The sequence below is a fragment of the Ranitomeya variabilis genome, chromosome 6, assembly GCF_051348905.1.
Source record: "Ranitomeya variabilis isolate aRanVar5 chromosome 6, aRanVar5.hap1, whole genome shotgun sequence".
NCBI classification, from domain to species: domain Eukaryota; kingdom Metazoa; phylum Chordata; class Amphibia; order Anura; family Dendrobatidae; genus Ranitomeya; species Ranitomeya variabilis.
The window spans coordinates 26284888-26305864 of record NC_135237.1 but is presented as its reverse complement, the minus strand read 5'-3'; the positions used below and the strand labels follow the sequence as shown (position 1 = coordinate 26305864).

At 42.1% G+C, this 20977-nt stretch overlaps 1 protein-coding gene across 2 annotated transcripts; it reads left to right on the top strand.

Annotated features, from left to right (window-relative positions):
- The first annotated feature begins 453 nt into the window (after positions 1-453).
- On the top strand, positions 454-19086 carry TMEM106B (transmembrane protein 106B). 2 transcript variants are annotated; one of them, XM_077268093.1, is made up of 8 exons: positions 454-639; positions 4105-4336; positions 9627-9690; positions 9961-10120; positions 12135-12275; positions 15013-15062; positions 15475-15528; positions 17245-19086. In XM_077268093.1, the coding sequence occupies exons 2-8, from the start codon at positions 4123-4125 to the stop codon at positions 17375-17377; spliced, it is 816 nt and encodes a 271-aa protein (XP_077124208.1). In that variant the 5' UTR covers positions 454-639; positions 4105-4122; the 3' UTR covers positions 17378-19086. The 2 variants fall into 2 exon arrangements, with proteins under 2 accessions (XP_077124208.1, XP_077124209.1); XM_077268094.1 differs by having other exon boundaries at positions 521-639; positions 4115-4336.
- Positions 19087-20977: the final 1891 nt, after the last annotated feature.

The window sequence follows — 20977 nt, the reverse complement described above, 5'->3', positions numbered from 1 at the left end:
CCTCTCTTTTCTATTTCCTCTCCTTATTTTCCTCTACTCTCCTTTAATTTTCCTTTCCTTTCTTTTTCATCTCCTCTCCTTTTTACTCTCCTCTCCTTTGTGTTGCCTCTCTCCTATTTTTCCTCTTCTCCTTTTTATTTTTTCCCTCCTTTCCTTTCTTTTTCATTTCCTCTTTTTCATCTCCTCTCTGTTCCCTCGCCTATCCTTTTTTCCTCTCCTTTCTTATTTTCCCTCTCCTCTCCTTTTTTCTTTTCCCTTGCTCTCCTTTCTTTTCCCCTCCTCTCCTTTCTTCTTTTTCGTCTCCTGCTTTCTTTTTCCTCTCATCTCCTTTCTTATATTCCCTCTCCTTTCTTCTTTTCCCTCTCCTCCTTTCTTTTTCACCTCCTTCCTTTCTTTTTCCCCTCTCCTCTCTCCCCCACTTCATACACCCAGCTGTGGCCCGGCCTCCTGCACACCTCACTGTGACCTTTGCTCTCCTCTTGCAGGAGCAGATAGATTCCGCCCCTCCCGCCTGTGACTCGCACTCACGGGCCTGGGATTGTCCTGCGCGCCGCCCCGTAGTGTGTGACGTCACGGGGAGGCCTCCACAGTCATCATCATCCATACCAGAGGAGCCCCGGCCGGAGCAGCACCGCTGCAGTGAGTACAGGGCTGCGAACGTTCTATCGTGACGTCACCAGCGCTGACCCAGACTGATACAATGTATCACTGGCAGCTGTCAGTCATCTGCTGCAGGACAGGGCGGGGGGCAGGAGCTGAGCTCCAGAGCAGGGAGAAGGCATGCTGGGGCCTGTAGTTCCTTCAGCTTGCTGGGGGTCTAGTGTTTCAGAGGCTGGGAAGTCACAGATTACCTTCCCTATAATAAAAGGCCTCAGCCTGATAGAACTACAACTCCCAGGGGGTCTTGCTGAGTGTTTTCTGTTGCTACCAGATAACAATAGCTCATCCAGGAGCTGCCATCAGCATCAGTTACCACCAGGATCGTCCCCTCCCCACAATTGGCTGCGATCAGATGTCTCATGTCCCCCTGCAGTGAATGTGCGACCCCCACCCTCCTATGGACTAGGTGTATATACTCTCAGGTGCTGGGGGCTCAGCGTCTCCTCTCTGCTCCTTGGACTATAGCGATACTCAATGTGTAGACACTTTCTCCATTAAAGGGATATTTCCAATATAGTAAGTGCCCCCTGTGAAATGTATAGAAAATGTGCATGATTGACCTCCGCTCCGTTCATTGTCTATGGTACTGCAGGAAATAGTGGAGCGCTGGGATCGACTCCCCAGTCCGGGTTCCAGAGCCCCAATCTTGTAGATCACTGTGTTTCCCAGTGGTTGGACCCCCGGCGATTTAGAACGATATGCCCCATCCTATTTTGGGAGTAGCACTGTATGTGGGTTGCACATTGCGCAGATTGTGTTGTTCAGTTACAGAACCTGGCTGCTTTCTTCCAGCATACAGAGCTGTGGATGGGGAGCATGCTCGCCTTATCATGGACATCCCCTTTAAGAAAGTGATGGGTCTGAACATAAAGCATTCTAATAATACAGACAACATAAACCCCTCTGAAGTGTCCCAGCAATCCTCCGGCTCATTCAGGGGACGTGTCCAGTCTCCAGTACTTTGGCGGACGTAGGGCCAATGTCCTTCTGATCTCCTGGTTATTGTTACTATTTGTGTTTGTTTCTTGTGTTTATTATTAGTGTTCTTGTTTTTCACTTGTTTTCTTGATTTGATACATTCACTTTGTACAATTTATGAAATGGTAATAACCATCTGGAGGATATGGACTTTTTTTTTTTTTTGCTTAAAGGGGTTGTCTATTACAAACCTTTCTCATTCTTCATGTTTGTCCCCATTAAAAAAAAAAAAATGTCCATACTCCCCACCGGTTCCGCTGCTGTTCCAGCAGTGTCGGCACACATGTGAGGTTGTGACGTCACACGAGCCCCGCAACCAATCAGCGCTGGCGTCACTGTCCTCGAACAGAAAGTCAGGACTGCGGCTGTTCTGACTGCCTCTTGATGTTCGATTTGTCCGAAGGCAGGGACAGTGATGCCAACATCGGAGGTATAGGTGTTTTTATTTTAATTGTGCCAAACATGAGGACTGAGAAGGGGTTGTTCAGGTAATGGACACCCCCTTTAAATTCATGTACTTAGGACTAAAAACCGTTTTTGCAGTTGGGTTACATTGATAATATTGCACCATTAGCTTTCTCTATCCTCTGTGTTGCTGTCTCTCGCCGGCTGCTGCAGAGAGTTATCTAAGAATTAGTCAGTGAGCTCATCTTTACTGCACAGTTTGTGGCTCTTCTGTCATTTACTGAACTCCTCTGTGCTGATTTATATTAAAGTTGAGCTGAACCTTGATGTGGTCAAAAATTAGCAAAGAGGAGCTCAGAAAATGAGTTTCAGATGACAAAATAAGCTCACTGACAGATTCTCAGGTAACTCATTCTGCATCGAGCAATAGACAGCACATAGGCTATAGCAGGGAAATGGTGCAGTATGTGTTGCAGTTTATTGAGGATGCTTTAAAACGATCAACTCGTTTGGGGACAAAAAATAAAGTAAAATAAAAGGAAACAAAGTTTTTAAAAATAGAAAAAAATATAAAAATTTGAATCGTCCACTTTAAAAAAACAAACAAACAAACAAAAACAAATAGAAAAAAGTCACATTTGCTTTTTTTTTTTTCTTTTCTTATCACTGCAACAGTAAAAGATTTATGCAAATATAAAATTAATGAACCCTTATAGTAAATGCTGTAAGGAGAACTAGAATTGAAACTTCAGAATTGCTGGTATTTGGTCACTGAACTTCCCTAAAAATGTAATAAAAAGCGAAAAAAGTGATGTGTACCAAAATTAGAATCAGTAAAAACAAGATGTCAAAGAATTGAGCGCCATCAACAGAGAAAATATATATATATATATATAAAAAAAAAGCGTTCCAGGTCTCAGAAAATGACAATTTTTTTTTTCTTTATTTTGCAAATTTTTTTCTTTTAACCATTAAAAAAAAAAAAAAATCCTTGTAAGTTTGGCATCGTCATAATCGTACCGACCTGGAGAATGGTGTTGCCAGCCCATGTTTACCCCGTGATGACCATTGTATAAACAAAGCCTGAAAAGCAATGACGGAATTGTGTTGTTTTTCCTTTTTTGTATTTTTTTCCCATTTTTTTCAGTACATTATATGGTAAAGTGAATGGTGTCATTCAAAGCTGCAACTCGTCCTGCAAAAAAAACAATCTCTTATACAGCAATGCGGGAGGTAAAATAAAAGTCACAGCTCTTGGAAGAAGAGGAGGAAAATACAAAAGCGCAAAAAAAAAAAATTGCCTGGCTAGGCAGGGGTTACAAGTGTTGTCCATTTATCATATACGTTTAAAAATGGACACCCCCCCCCCTGCCCCCCCCCCCCAAAAAAAAAAAAAAAAAACAAAAAAAAAAACCCAAACTGCCTCTGTTCCCTGTCGGTCAACTCCTGGCTTCTTCTTCCTGTAGGGGGCCTCAGGTGACCACTGCAGCCAATCAGTGGCAGCAGCTCTCCTCTTTATCTGGCACGTGATCCTACACTACCGATTGGCAGACTCCCCTCTCCCGGCACATCTAGGGCTATACCAATGTACTTTTAGGATCATATATGAAGCTAAAGGGGGCAAATCCGATACCTAAACTAATATTATGGAATTGCTTGTAAGCAGTTGCCTTGTATTCATCGGAGAAGCTGTGGGCTATTGATTAAAATGTATTCTGTGTGTTTCGATGTGTTTATTCCGTACTCCCAAGGGAAATGTTATTTTTGGGGAATTGCTTCTAAAGCATTTCCATAAATCGCCCTCTATATTAGCGTTATATGAGAATCTGATCAGAACCGGCAATTCCCTAAGAATTCGGAAGAGCAGCCTCACAGGACAATTCCCGGGAACCATTGTCTGGCCGGGGTGAGGAGCGTCCCCCCACAATCCCGAATGGCTCCCACTTATAAATGGAGGTTTGGAAGTTGCTGAATGTGCAATTCCATAATTTAGACCCAGATGATCTATAAAGGTGATTTCCCCATTTCTGAATTGTCTTGTTACATTTCTTACTTTGTTAGTCTCTCTTAGTTTCCACTATGGGGAAGTCGTACTCTCACATGCCGCAGCACACGGCGAAGGACGGGCTGAACGAGGGTGGTCTTCCCTCCGAAGATACCAGCGCACTGGTTCAGTCGGACGCTCCCGAGGAGAGCAGGAATGGAGACGTTTCTCATTTCCCCTATGTGGAGTTCACCGGGAAGGACAGCGTGACCTGCGCCACGTGCCAAGGAACAGGACGGATTCCTAGAGGTGAGACGCGGGGTCGGCCAGTAAGGTTGTGCTGCAGTTTATTGGTCGGTCTCACCAGGGTAAGCGGTCTTCTATCAGCCAGGTCAGAGCTTCCATCTCTGGAGAACGCCACACATCCATGCATTACACAGAATTGACTTGGCAGTGTGTAATGCTTTATTTATCCAGTGGGGGCGCTGCAGGGAAATTGAACACTTACTGCCAGGTTTCCACAATTAATCATTGGCCGACCTGACAATGGAAAACCCAGCGACTAGCCCATTGTTTGTTGTGTCACCCTGTCAGCACCTACTTCGACAGCAGCAATCGGAACTAGCTCCAGTCGCTTCCATTTAACCATTTAGATGCTGCTGTCAAACATCGGTCACTTCATTTAAGTGGTTTGATCTGTGCTGGGTCACCACGCTTATTTTCCGATCGTCCTCCCTGCTGAAGGTCTACATGGCCGCCATATTTCTACTCCTATGAAACACAGCGTACTCAAATGAGAATGTGGGGAAAAAATGTTACAGAGATAATAAAATACTTCTAAATTTACGAACTTAAAAGGTTCAAATCGTCCCATCTTTTTCCAAATAAAAAAGAAACTTAGAAAAAAAAAGTCCAAAGCTTCCAAATATAAAGTTAGGTAACCTATATGGTAAGGAGCAGGGAAATCGTAATGGAACTTGTACAGTAAGGAGCGGGGAAATCGTAGTGTGACCTGTACGGTAAGGAGCAGGGAAATCGTAATGTAACCTGTACGATAAGGAGCGGGGAAATCGTAGTGTGACCTTTACGATAAGGAGCGGGGAAATCGTAATGTGACCTGTACAGTAAGGAGCAGGGAAATAGTAATGTAACCTGTACGGTAAGGAGCAGGGAAATCGTAATGTAACCTGTATGGTAAGGAGCGGGGAAATCGTAGTGTGACCTGTACGGTAAGGTGCGGGGAAATGATAATGTGACCTGTACGGTAAGGAGCAGGGAAATAGTAATGTAACCTGTACGGTAAGGAGCAGGGAAATCGTAATGTAACCTGTATGGTAAGGAGCGGGGAAATCGTAGTGTGACCTGTACGGTAAGGAGCGGGAAAATCGTAATGGAACCTGTACGGTAAGGACCAGGGAAATCATAATGGAACCTGTACGGTAAGGAGCAGGGAAATCGTAGTGTAACCTGTACGGTAAGGAGCGGGGAAATAGTAATGTAACCTGTACGGTAAGGAGCAGGGAAATCGTAATGTAACCTGTACGGTAAGGAGCGGGGAAATCGTAATGTGACCTGTACAGTAAGGAGCAGGGAAATAGTAATGTAACCTGTATGGTAAGGAGCAGGGAAATCATAATGTAACCTGTATGGTAAGGAGCGGGGAAATCGTAGTGTGACCTGTACGGTAAGGAGCGGGGAAATCGTAGTGTGACCTGTACGGTAAGGAGCGGGGAAATCATAATGCCAGAATCGCAGGTTTTTTTTGTTTTTTTTTATGGTAGCTTTGACTCCTCCTCCCCCTCCCCCCATGTGATGAATAGGCTTGCTGGGCCCTTGAGTTGCTGTTTTTGGGGGGCCCCCTCTGTAAATTCCAAGGACCGTGGTCCTTTCCGTGCACTTTGCCAGACTTACTTTCCACCTCGCTTGTGTAACGTTTCTGCTTTCAGAACTCTTTTAAAACAATTTTTTTTTATGATTCTTTTTTTCTCGAATTGTTAAGTTCCTAGTTTTCCTCTTCGGCTGACGTTCTCTTTACATTGCGCCGACCTTGTGTTCCTTTATTTTAATGTTGTAAGATCCTGTGGATTCTGTCCCCGTCTGATGTGGCTTCTGCGCAGGGACACAGGATGTAACGATTGCTTCAGCTCATCTGCAACTTGTCAGGACTTTGTTGTCTTGTCTGATGGATAAAAGCCCTTATTTAGGATTTCTAAGTTACTTAAAGGGAACCTGTCACCTGAATTTGGCGGGACCGGTTTTGGGTCATATGGGCGGGGTTTTCGGGTGTTTGATTCACCCTTTCCTTACCCGCTGGCTGCATGCTGGCGGCAATATTAGATTGAAGTTCATGCTGTGTCCTCCGTAGTACGCGCCTGCGCAAGGCAATATTGCCTTGCGCAGGCGCGTACTCCGGAGGACAGAGAATGAACTTCAATCCAATATTGCTGCCAGCATGCAGCCAGCGGGTAAGGAAAGGGTGAATCAAACACCCGAAAACCCCGCCAATATGACCCAAAACCGGTCCCGCCAAATTCAGGTGACAGGTTCCCTTTAAGGGGGTTCACAATTGGGTCTAAATTGGAGAGGAGCTGCAAGGAGCGCTGCTCTGGAGCACTCACCACAGCGGCTTATTGATTTCAGTGACAACCTTGTAATTCTCCATTTCTCCTGCGGGAGCGCTGCAGTGATATTGGACACTTCCTGTTAGGTTTTCTCTCTGATTACAGCTGATCCTCTGAGATTGCTCAACTCATAAATAAGGGTAGTTTTTATTGAGTGCAGATTTTGGGGTCCACAAATTATGGTTGTATCTTTTTACTTATTGTTTTATTTATTGTTCATTTTCTCTTCTTTCTTGTACTGTGACGGCTCAATCACCATGTCTCCCCCTTGATGTAAGCGCACTGTGGGTGTATGGAGCGGGGGGATCACAACAAGATCTCATTACAAAAGTCTCCCAGCTCTCAACGGCTCACCGATATGGAAGCAATAGCTCTGCTGGACCAAAGAAGTCAGCAATCCCTTTAACCCTTTTAGGCTATGTAGGATTTTGCTGCGGATCCGCAGCGTTTTTGCAGCTGCGGATCCGCAGCAGTTTCCCCTGAGTTTACAGTACAATGTAAACCTATGGGAAACAAAATCCGCAGTGCACATGCTGCGGAAAAAGCCGCGCGGAAACGCCGCGGTTTATTTTCCGCAGCATGTCAATTCTTCGTGCGGATTCCGCTGCGGGTTTCCACCTGGGCCAATAGAAATCTGCAGGTGAAAACCCGCAGAGGAAACCGCAAAAGAAACCGCGATAAAATCCGCAGTGAAAACCGCAGCGGTTTTTCACTTCGGATTTAGGAAATCCGCTGCGGAAAATTCCGCAGCAGAATCCGCAGTGTGGGCACATAGCCTTAAAGACTGGGCATTTATATATATATATATATATATATATATATATATATATATATATATATATATATATATATATATATATATATATATATATTTTTGCTCTTTACTTTTCAGTCATCATTTCTTGTGTTATGTATGTACGTCGGTCATTATGCAGTAAAAATGACATGAAAAAATTATTCTCAGGGTCAGCATGATTATAGCAATACTAAATTTAGAAAAAAATATATAATTTCAATGGTGACAAAAATTCAGAACTTCTTTAAAAAAAAGAACAAAAAAACTAAACTTTTTTTTTGCCATTTTCGAAGCCGTAACTTTTTATTCTTCCACAGATGGAGCTTTGTCACTGCTTGTTTTTCGCATGCTGAGCTCTATTTTGACAACATTTTGGGTTGCATACAATGTTTTCATGTCTTTTGTGGTTTTTTTCTAGGGGAAGTGTGGAGGTGCGGTAATTCTGGGGTTTCAAGTATGTATCAGCTATTACTCAACCATTGACAGCAGCATCTAAATGGTTGCCAGCAGCATCTAAGTGGTTGCCAGCAGCATCTAAGTGGTTGCCAGCAGCATCTAAATGGTTGCCAGCAGCATCTAAATGGTTGACAGCAGCATCTAAATGGTTGACAGCAGCATCTAAATGGTTGACAGCAGCATCTAAGTGGTTGACAGCAGAATCTAAATGGTTGACAGCAGCAGACTTTTGGAACTAGCTCTGTTGTGATTGTATCTCATGAGAGTCCTATAATTCCAGTTACTGACCAAGAATGACCGGCATGTAGAATGTTAACACCAAGTGATTTGTGGTCGGGTCACATGACTGGTGCTGGGTTTCTTACCTCGTTCTGCCGTAACATTGTTTTCTTTTTCACACATGCAAGGAAAATTCTCTTTTTTGTTACCATTTAACAATTGCCAGATCATCAAATGCTGGACTATAGGAGATTTACTGGATGTGCCTTCCCCTTATCGCAGCGCTCTGTAATCAATGTTGGCTGTGATCGATGACTCCGGTGCTACATTGTCTGCTGGAGTCTGTGGTAGTCTAGCATTCACCTCCTGTCTAATTAAAGGCTCGGGCTACTGCTTTGTTATGCTTCCATGCTTTATACTGCAGCACTGCTTGTTCTGCTTGTCTTCTAAGTAGAAACATGAAATCGGCACATCAAGAGCTGATTTCTATTGAAGAGAGGACCGGTCGGTTATAAGTTATATGACACTGACTCTTTGGGATGGTAAACAGGAAATGGCTGCATAAAGTGAGTAGGAGGAGCCTTGGTAAAGAGGAGGGGTCTCTATAATTGGGAGGAGATTTACATTTAAAGGGCAGTTATCAGAAAATGACCTGTTTCAATCAGTTTTTCGCTACTTGTGTTTTTATAACTGTTAGAAAAAAAACCACAGCGTTTTCATATCACAATCTTTTTATTAAAAAACAATATTAGTCAACTTGCAGTTTTTACAGAGGCCACTGGAGCTATTTTGGACTCTTACTTCCTGCAGGTTTATTTTCATCAGAGGCAGGAATACAATGATAAGCAACACCTCTATAGGAAGCTGATAGAGGATCCACCAATCACAATGTCACAGCTCACCTCCTCCCTTCACAATGACTTTTGCACACGCTCATTAGCTACGCCGTGCTGTTAATGTACACGTGTTATTTCCTGTAACAGGAAGTTGGAGTCTAAAAAAGCCCCAATGGTTAATGTGAGAATTGCAAGATTTTTTTTTTTTTTTTAAAGAAAAAATTGTGATATGTAAAATACAAACATTTTGAAACAAAAACCTGATTTAATCAATAGGTCATTGTCTGATCATGCCTTCCCTTTAACTGTCTGTTCATTAGGGGATGACGATAGGGAGGTTATCTCAAGACTGATGTCAATAGGATAGGCAAAAACTTGGGGTCTGGCTGCTGGGACCCCCCTCCAAACCTAAGAATGGGGCTCAGCAGGGTCCCTTCTACATAGAGCATCTCCACTGCCTTCCCTGGCAGCCCAATTATCTCAATCAGTTGGGGGTCCGAGAAGTCAGACCCCAGCAATTTATTCTGTGGATACAATGTAACTTTTTATTCCTGTTACAACCCCTTTGTCTACAGTTGGGTGCAGGGTGTTGGGACATTTGGTGCCTGTGTTTGTGGATGTTTTTGGGTGGTCTTTCGTCATTGATCACTATTGATTTCCTTGTGTCACAGGTCGGGAGAATCAGCTGGTGGCTCTGATCCCCTACAGCGATCAGCGGTTGCGCCCCAGAAGAACGTAAGTGACACCATACAACTTACCGGTAACATCGGCCGGCTGACGTCTGTGTCTGGTTACTTTTATTTTTGGCAGTTTGGTATGTTCACATAAGGGGGAAAAGTGAGTAACGCCGGGGACCTTGTGCCGAATGTTTCTCGGCTTTATTTTTGGGTCACACAAGAATGACAGTTCACAATCTACTGGTAGAACCTGGGACTAGTAAATCTTTATATTGGGCCACCAGTCTGTTTCTGGTTACTAAGATCTGTGTCCCGTTTCCCATGACAGAAAGCTGTATGTCACCGTGTCGGTCATCGTTTGCTTGCTCCTGTCCGGACTGGCGGTGTTTTTCCTGTTCCCGCGCTCGGTGGATGTGCAGTATGTTGGCGTTAAGGCCGTCTTTGTGACCTACGATGAGAGCGGGCCGTCCGTCTACCTTAACATCACAGTGAGTATCCCAGGATTGGTTCATCTCGCCCCATCCCCACCCCCCAGGAGCAATGACATCACAGTGAGTATCCTGGGATTGGTTCATCTCGCCCCATCCCCACCCCCCAGGAGCCATGACATCACAGTGAGTATCCGGGGATTGGTTCATCTCACCCCACTCACACCCCCAGGGGCTATGACATCACAGTGAGTACCCTGGGATTGGTTCATCTTGACCCACTCACACCCCCCAGGAGCCATGACATCACAGTGAGTATCCCAGGATTGGTTCATCTCGCCCCATCCCCACCCCCCAGGAGCAATGACATCACAGTGAGTATCCTGGGATTGGTTCATCTCATCCCATCCCCACCCCCCAGGAGCCATGACATCACAGTGAGTATCCCGGGATTGGTTCATCTCGCCCCATCCCCACCCCCCAGGGGCAATGACATCACAGTGAGTATCCTGGGATTGGTTGATCTCACCGCACTCACACCTCCCAGGGGCAATGACATCACAGTGAGTATCCCGGGATTGGTTGATCTCACCCCACTCACACCCCCCATGGGCAATGACATCACAGTGAGTATCCTGAAAATTGGTTCATCTCACCCCACTCACACCCCCAGGGGCTATGACATCACAGTGAGTATCCTGGGATTGGTTGATCTCACCGCACTCACACCCCCCAGGGGCAATGACATCACAGTGAGTATCCTGGGATTGGTTCATCTCGCCCCACTCACACCCCCCAGGGGCAATTACATCATAGTGAGTATCCCAGGATTGGTTCATCTCGCCCCATCCCCACCCCCCAGGAGCAATGACATCACAGTGAGTATCCTGGGATTGGTTCATCTCGCCCCACTCACACCCCCCAGGGGCCATGACATCACAGTGAGTATCCTGGAATTGGTTCATCTCACCCCACTCACACCCCCCATGGGCGATGACATCACAGTATTTAAAGGGACTCTCTTATTGTGGATCACCAAGGGATTAAAAGTTCTGAAACTTTGTAATATACTTTGTTTCGTCACCCTTACAAGATCTCTGCTTGCAGTCAATTCATTTTTATGAAAACCTGCTCTGACTTATCCCTTCTCGCCCCTAAAGATTTATTGAATTTGTATCTCGTTTACACAATCCCTTATGAGCGAACTGGACTGATACATTGTAGCAAACTGACCGAACAAGGAGACTCCTGCTGCTGAGATCTGTAGTGGCCAGTGTTGGCCCTGCATCATTCACTGACAGCAAGCGGAGATATTGGGAAACTTAATTGCAAGGTATATGATAAAGTTTCAGAACTTTTCATATCTCTTCTCATAATTCTCATTTTTCTGAAACCCTAAAAACTTCACCTTGATGTCACCCATTTTCAATCAGCCATACGTGTAAATCTATGAAACTAGTCCAGTGTGTGATACATTTTCATACTGGCTTTTTTTTTTTTTTTTTTTTTTTTTTTTTTAAGTAAACTGTAGTTCCCTTAAATTTGTGCAAATGGTCAGATAATTCCTGAGGCAGCAAAAAAACAATGTAGGGTAAAACTGAACAGACTGGGGGAGGAGGGGGATGCAGCTGCAGCTTCTTGCTTCTTTTTCAAATTGCTTGTGACTCCAAGAAAAGAGCAAACATCACCGTGAGAGGAGCATGTAAGGAAAGGGAGTACATTACATCAGCATCGTTTTGGGGAGCACTTACAGACTGGATCCTGAGATCTGCTCTGATCACTCAAAGGCAGAAGTAATCGGTTGGGGTCTTGAGACACAGACCCCCACTAATCAACACTATTGAATATAAGCTAAAACATATATATATATATATATATATATATATATATATATATATATATATATATATATATATATATATATATATATATATATATATATATATATATATATATATATTTATATTTATATATATATATAACGCACGCGCGCGCGCGCGCGCACACACATATATTTATTCTTTTTTAAGTTTACTCCCCCTTTATCCTGGCTTCTGTTCTTGTTTGTCCCCAGAACACGTTGAATATAACCAACAACAACTTCTACCCTATAGAGGTGGATAACGTCACCGGGCAGGTGCAGTATTATAAGACCGTCATTGGGAAGTCCAAGCTAAACAACGTAACCAAGATCGGACCCCTGGACACGAAACAAGTAAGACGTGTGGAGCTCTGTCCGGAGCAGAGACTTGGGCCCCGATTCATCATTTATGGAGTAATAATGACTCTGGCATCTTATTCATTATTTATTTATATGTTGTTATTTTTTATTTTATTTATTTTTCTTTATTTATTATGCGTCTTATTCATTATTTATTATTTTATTTCCTTTATTTATTATGTGTCTTATTCATTATTTATTATGGGTTTTTTTCCGTTATTTTATTATACGTTTTATTTATTTTCTTATGCATTTTAATAATTATTTATTATTTTCTTTATTATTTTCTTTTTAGTAAGAATTATTAGAGATGGTCAGGCATCTGGATGTTCGGGTTTGACCGAACAGATAAAAAAAAAAAAAGTTGGGGTTCAGGTAGTAGACCTGAACCCAGACCCCATTCACTTGAATGGGGGGGCCCAAACTTCCATTGTTTGCCATGCTATCATGTACATGACAGCGTGGTAAACACTGCTTCTGATTGGCGGTAAAATCATTACTCAAATGACAGCGTGAGCCTGCAGCTGTGATCGGAGGTAAAAAAATTTTACCTACAGTCTCTGGCGTCGGCTGATGTGACTACTGCTCCCATCAGCCTACACCTGCTGCTGCTAATAACCGTGAGAGCAGGAGCTGCTGATGGGAGTATTCATCTGCCAGTGCCTGCGCTCTAAATAAATAATAAAAAAAAAATGGCGTGGGTTCCCCTGTATTTTTGATAACTAGCCAGGCAAAACTCACAGCTGGGGGTTCAATCCCCATTTTTGGCAACCAGCCTTGCTAAAGCAGACAGCTGGGGGGTGGTATTCTCAGGCTGGTAAGGGGCCATAGATATTGCCTCACCACATCAAAAAATAGCAGCCCCCAGCTGCCCAGAAAAGGCACATCTATTAGATGCACCAATTTTGGCGCTTTGCACAGTTCTTCCCATTTGCCCTGTAGCGGTGGCAAGTGGGGTTGACGCCACCTTTGTATTGTCAGGTGACATCAAGCCCACAGCTTAGTAATGGAGAGTCATCTATAAGACACCTATCCATTACTAATCCTATAGTTACATGGTAAATAACGACACAGCCAGAATAATGTCCTTTAGTAGAAATAAAACAAAACTCACTTTTACTTTATTTACAAATAACAAACACGCTTATACTCACCTAACGCCCATTACATTGAAGCCATCGTTCCCTGTAATAAAACAAAAATTAAAAGTTATGTCCCTCACCTCTCCGTCGTTCTGTCCCATGCTGTACCTCATGTCTGGGAATAAACCGTTTTCAACCTGGACGGTGCCAAAATGTGACCGTCCAGGCCGAGAACAACTGAGGAATGAGCTGCTGCCTCATTGACTAGCGGTGACGCCATCGTGGTTACCTCCAGCCACTGAGGCTGCGTTCCCAGCCGGGCTGAACTGCGGTGACCTCAGTGACATCCCCGCTAGCACCGTGAGAGTTTAAATAAATAATTAGAAAGACATGGAGCAGCGTTTAACAAGCACTTCCGGCCAGAAATGCGCGCATCGGTGACCCCCGTCACGTGATCGAGGGGGTCATCGGTGTGTTGGTATAACAGCCAGAGGTCTTCTGAAGACCTCTATGGTTGTTGATGCCGGATTGCTGTGAGCGCCACCCTGTGGTCGGCGCTCATAGCAATGCTGTAATTCAGCTATAGGGGCGATCTAAGCATCGCTCCTATGTAGCAGAGCCGATCCAGTTGTGCCAGCTTCTAGTCTCCTATTGAAGGATGCCAAACGTTAAAAAAAAGTTTTGAAAAATATGAAAAAAATATATATATAAAAGTTCAAATCGCCTCCCTTTTGCCCCATTTAAAAGAAAACAATAAAAAAAATCAAACCTAAAGATATTTGGTATCGCCATGTTCAGAATCGCCCGATCTATCAATACAAAAAAAGAATTAACCTGATAGCTAAACAGCGCAGCGAGAAACAAATTCAAAACGCCAGAATTAATTTTTTTGGTCGCCGAGACATTGCATTAAAATGCAATAATGGGCGATCAAAAGAACGTATCTGCACCAAAATGGTATCATTAAAAACGTCAGCTCGGCACGCAAAAAATAAGCCCTTACCTAACCCGAGATCCCGAAAAATGGAGATGCCAAAATGCGCAAAATGTTTTTTTTTAGCAAATTTTGGATTTTTTTTCCCACCACTTAGATAAAAAAAAACCTAGACATGTTTGGTGTCTTTGAACTCATAATGACCTGGAGAATTATAATATCAGGTCAGTTTTAGCATTTAATGAACCTAGCAAAAAAGTCAAACAAAAAACAAGTGTGGGATTGCACTTTTTTTGCAATTTCACCGTACTTGGAATTTTATTCCCATTTTCTAGTACATGCCATGGTAAAACCAACGATGTCGTTCAAAAGTGCAACTTGTCCCGCAAAAAATAAGCCCTCAGATGGCCATATTGACGGAATAATAAAAAAGTTATGGCTCTGGGAAGAAGAAAAGCCAAAAACGAAAACGGAAAAAAGGAAAAAGCTTCGGGGGTTAAGGGATTCAAGGATTTTTTTATTTTTTTTTTTGCGATAAAGTTATGAGACAAAATTTGTCTATTCACATTCATTAATTTGGAGAATTTAGTACAGAAAACTAACGAATACCACAATACAAAAGAAAAAGTCACTTTATAAAATTGAATGCATGATGAATCGCGGCCTTTGTCTCGGGGTGAGTCGATTAACGATTCATTTCCTGTTGTATTTACAGATTGACTACACCGTGCCGGCCAAAATCGGGAAAGAATTTGATTACATGTAGTGAGTATTCGGGTCTTGTTTTCACTTACAAGTGAGATTTGTTAATGTCACCATATCGGACCACGTTACAACGTTTAAAAAAATACTTTTACGATTTTTCCTTTTCCTTTTGTGTGGCTTGTTTGCTGCAGAAGTTGCTATTCAGCGAGTCTCCTTTTAAGTTAAAAGCTGTGATCAGAGCTGACACTAGTCCCAGCAATAGCACAGGAGGCTGCATTATATACTGGAGACTTTGGTTCCAGGTTCTTCTTGGAGCCGATTAATTAATCCCCTTATAGTACAGCAGAAGCATAAGCCTTCACTGCAATCTAAGAACCCGCACCTCCTGTCACCGAAAGCCCAAAGGAATGTGTGTGCATAATGTATCACTGGTCTGCATCCGTCACATGTGATTTTTTTTTTTTCTCCACAGCACCTACTGTACATTACCAAGTATTAAGGTTCATAACATTGTATTAAACATGCAGTAAGTATCAGCAAATTCTATAGACCTGAATATAAGTATAATGCCGCCCCATGTACAAGAATATAACTACTATAATACTGCTCCTATGTACAAGAATATAACTACTATAATACTGCCCCTATGTACAAGAATATAACTACTATAATACTGCCCCTATGTACAAGAATATAACTACTATAATACTGCCCCTATATACAAGAATATAACTACTATAATACTGCCCCTATATACAAGAATATAACTACTATAATACTGCCCCTATATACAAGAATATAACTACTATAATACTGCTCCTATGTACAAGAATATAACTACTATAATACTGCCCCCTATGTACAAGAATATAACTACTATAATACTGCCCCTATGTACAAGGATATAACTACTATAATACTGCCCCTATGTACAAGAATATAACTACTATAATACTGCCCCTATGTACAAGAATATAACTACTATAATACTGCCCCTATGTACAAGAATATAACTACTATAATACTGCCCCTATGTACAAGAATATAACTACTATAATACTGCTCCTATGTACAAGAATATAACTACTATAATACTGCCCCTATGTACAAGAATATAACTACTATAATACTGCTCCTATATACAATATAACTACTATAATACTGCTCCTATGTACAAGAATATAACTACTATAATACTGCCCCTATGTACAAGAATATAACTACTATAATACTGCTCCTATATACAAGAATATAACTACTATAATACTGCTCCTATGTACAAGAATATAACTACTATAATTCTGCTCCCTATGTACAAGAATATAACTACTATAATACTGCTCCCTATGTACAAGAATATAACTACTATAATACTGCTCCCTATGTACAAGAATATAACTACTATAATACTGCCCCTATGTACAAGAATATAACTGCTATAATACTGCTCCTATGTACAAGAATATAACTACTATAATACTGCCCCTATGTACAAGAATATAACTACTATAATACTGCTCCTATATACAAGAATATAACTACTATAATACTGCTCCTATGTACAAGAATATAACTACTATAATTCTGCTCCCTATGTACAAGAATATAACTACTATAATACTGCTCCCTATGTACAAGAATATAACTACTATAATACTGCTCCCTATGTACAAGAATATAACTACTATAATACTGCTCCCTATGTACAAGAATATAACTACTATAATACTGCCCCTATGTACAAGAATATAACTACTATAATACTGCCCCTATGTACAGGAATATTACTACTATAATACTGCTCCCTATGTACAAGAATATAACTACTATAATACTGCCCCTATGTACAAGAATATAACTACTATAATACTGCCCCTATGTACAAGAATATAACTACTATAATACTGCTCCTATATACAAGAATATAACTACTATAATACTGCTCCTATGTACAAGAATATAACTACTATAATACTGCTCCCTATGTACAAGAATATAACTACTATAATACTGCCCCAATGTACAAGAATATAACTACTATAATACTGCTCCTATGTACAAGAATATAACTACTATAATACTGCTCTTTGTGGGTCACTTTTTCTGGTGGGGTGGGCATGTTTCGGCACTAGGTATACATTATTCTGATATGTGACTATGGGTAGCGGCACATGTGCACAGAGCAGAGTACAGTTCACTTGTGGTCACTGAAGATATAATACCGTCCTCTTCGTTTGTACAGGGTGACGGTGACCATTTCCTACTTGGGTCATCCAGAGCAACTTTCCCAAGAAGTGTATCAGTACGTGGACTGCGGGGGTAACGCCACCTACCACCTGGGCCAGTCCAGCCTCCCCATCTTCAAGCAGCCTTAGCGTCCTTCCAGGTTGGAGCAGAGACGAGAGCGGCGTTGGGCGTCACGCTGCCTTCTGTGCGGCTCTGGCTGGTTCTGTGCAGTTGGGGCAGGCAGCTCATTTTGGTGCATCTAGACTAGGATCTAACCCCCGGAGGCAGAGGCTTTATATCCGCCGGTCATATCGTGAGGTCGCCCCTCAGGCCTCGTGTACATAAATCTGTATATAGTAACATGTTCTCTATGTAACGGTAAACTTACTCATCGTTTTACCTTGGACGCTTTCTAGGTCTTTTTTCTTTTATTTTTTTCTTTATCATTTTATTTCAGTTTCATTCTTTATTGCCGCATGGATATGATAACATTAGTGTTTTCTTTTTTCCTTTTTTAATCATTTAAATTGTATTTATTTTTTATTACTATTATTTGGTAGCGACGAATTATAACTGACTCGTCGTGTGTAACATGTTCTGAAGATGAGAGAGAAAAATAAGAGCGTCGGTAAATAGGCAACTTGGGTGACGGCCAATACAGCTGCCGTTAAAAGGGTTAACGGGAAGGAGAGGAGTCATTAGTCCAGTTATTAATGTCTCTTTTTTGGGGGGACAAACTGTAAAAAGTTCCAATTCTTGACTGCCCACGACATAAATGCTGCCTGCTTTCCATGCTGCTTCCTGACATTGGGAAGAAGGATTTTTTTTTTCTATAGAAGCCATATATATACTGCTGCTTCTGTATTGTGCAGTCATCCATCTCGGTCTGAGCTCAGTCAGAGTAGAAGAACCTAGCTGTTCTCATTCGGAAATAGGTTGCATTTAGTATCTGTGTATACAGCTTTGTTGCAATACCAGGTGCCGCCCATATCCCAGAGTGGCGCTGTTCCTGGCGGTAGCAGCAATGCTTAGCTAATCTTTTCTAACTCTTCTGTCAGCTGACTGATATTGAGATCTTTCCCCATCATCAAACCATTTTGATTTTTGGGTCTCTTTAAGATTTATGTTTTCTTAAAGGGGCGGTGGCTTTTACCACTTAAAACTTCTTTTTCCAAAGGCGATCATGTTTTGCGATATTCTCTGGTTTTTACGCCTCGTTTTATACTTCTGCCTCTGGTAGTGATCACTCCAACCTCTGACCACTTTTATTTTGTGGTTTACACCGTCATGTAATTATTGATTCTGTGATTATTCTTGTCCGTATGTGAATGACGTTCTCCGCTGCTCTCGGTGACGGTTGCACGATATGTGCATGGTTGTTTTTTTGCAACTCTCGTGAATCTCTGCCTCAGCAAGCTGACCGCTTGTTGTTTTTATGGGAGATAAGCGGCTCACGGACAAACTGGGCACCGCTTGTCTTCTAGAGAAAATAGGACTTGACCCCCTGCAGATTAGTTCCCAGCTCCTGAAATAAAGTTGTGTTTGGGTGCTGCACACCCATTTGCCATTTCGGGGGCCGGTAGCGACCGCTGAATACATTTTATTAATTGCTGCACCTAACTGGACTTTAAGTAGCAATTTAGAAAAAAAACAGGACTTTTTGCTCCTCAGGGGAGGAGCAAGGTGATAAAATGCTCCGCCCCTGAGGAAGCATTTTTATACCCTAGGCCTCTATCTGCCTTCTGCTTCACCTGTGCATTCCCAGATGATAAGGTATGGAAAACCGTCAGGTCAAGAATATTTGGACTAGGAAGAAAGGGATTCTGGTCTATAAGTATGTGCAGAGAAGATTGGGACAGGTGTCAGCTTCCAAAAACATCCATTCCCCAGATATTCAAATTAATAGGGAAGCATCACTCTTCTAGATGGGTTGTTCCATTCTGTTAGAAAGTCGCCAATCTGGCCCCCCAACATCTGGGGGGTGTTAAGTTTTTTTTTTTTTTTTTTTGCTTAATTGCATGGATTTAGAGCTAAAAATATTTTTTTCAGCTACAGTTTCGTTAAAAAGTTTAAACCATTTGGCTTTTGCTGGCTCTTTTTCTTCCCTGAAAAATCCCTCAGTGACTGAGTTAGTAACACTTTTTTTTTTTTCTTTTTTGTCTTTTTCTGAGCTCCTCTGTGTTGATTTATAACAAGAGACGGTATCGAAGTGGAGCTGAATTTTTTTCTTGTGCTCTTAAATCAGCTGAGAGGAGCTCAGAAAAAGACTGATAAAAGAGTTGCAAAGTAAGAATGAGCTCACCGACTGTTTCTCAGTTATCTCATTCTGCAGACAAAGACCCTGTAAGGCCATGTGCACACGCTGCGGATTCCATTGTGGAATTTTCCGCAGCGTTTTTGATAAATCCGCCGTGAAAAACCGCTGCGGTTTTTACTGCGGATTTATCACGGTTTCTTTTGCGATTTCCTCTGTGGGTTTTCACCTGCAGATTTCTATTGGAGCAGGTGCAAACCCGCAGTGGAATCCGCACGAAGAATTGACATGCTGCGGAAAATAAACCGCTGCATTTCCGCGCGTTTTTTTCCGCAGCATGTGCACTGCGGATTTGGTTTCCCATAGCATTACATGGTACTGTAAACTCATGGGAAACCGCTGTGGATCCGCAGCAAAATCCGCAGTGTGTGCACATACCCTAAAAGCCAAATTATGTGAAAATGTTTATTAAAACCCTCTTGTAAAAATTATATTTAGCCCAAAATAACTTTAACGTGGAGGGGGGGATGTTGCCCCTAAAGGTGTCCTTAATTTATTAAATTAATAATAAATGTAATAAATAATTATTATTAAATTTCAAGGTGACCACCAATGTGAACTGGACACATTACACAACTTTAGCTATTTTTTATCTGATGTTGTAGGAAAGTCAGTAAGCTCTTTAGCACTAGTAGGGGAAATAATTTTATAGGGGGTCTTGACGACTATTTATTTTTTTTTTCTGTTTTTTTTTAGCCAATCTGATAATCTCGTAGGGAAAAAAAAAAAAGCTTTACTCCATAGACCACCCTAAGGGTACGTTCACACAGGACTTTTTTGCTGCTTTTTTTTGCTGCTTTTTTTTATGCTAATTTAGGTGCGTTTTTTTGGTGCGTATTTGGTGCGTTTTTTGGGTACGTTCACACAGGACTTTTTTGCTGCAGATTTTTGCTGCAGTTTTTTGCTGCAGATTTTTGCTGCAGTTTTTTGCTGCTTTTTTAATGCCAATTTTCAGCTGCTAGGACACCTCACAATGGCTCTTCACACCTCACAATGGCTCTTCACACCTTACTACCAGGAACTCCCTCACAATAGATCACAATCAGGACACCTCACAATGGCTCACAATGGCTCTTCACACCTCACTAACCACACCCCTAAGCTCTTGGCTGTGAGATCCCTTCCTGCTGGCCATGATTTTCTGCACAAAAAACGCAGCAAATAATGCTACATGCGTTTTTTCAGCGTTTTTGCAGCGTTTTTTTCATCACCCATTCAAGTCAATGGGTGAAAAAACGCTGCAAAAACGCAGCAAAAACGCTGAAAGAAGTGACATGCCCTATGTCCAAAAAAAGCAGCAAAGCAGAAAATACTGATCAAACAAAAAACCAACGTGTGTGCATGAGATTTCTGAAATCTCATAGGCTTTACTGGTACTGTAAAAAGCAGCTGAAAATTAGCATAAAAAAAAGCAGCAAAAAAAAGCAGCAAAAAA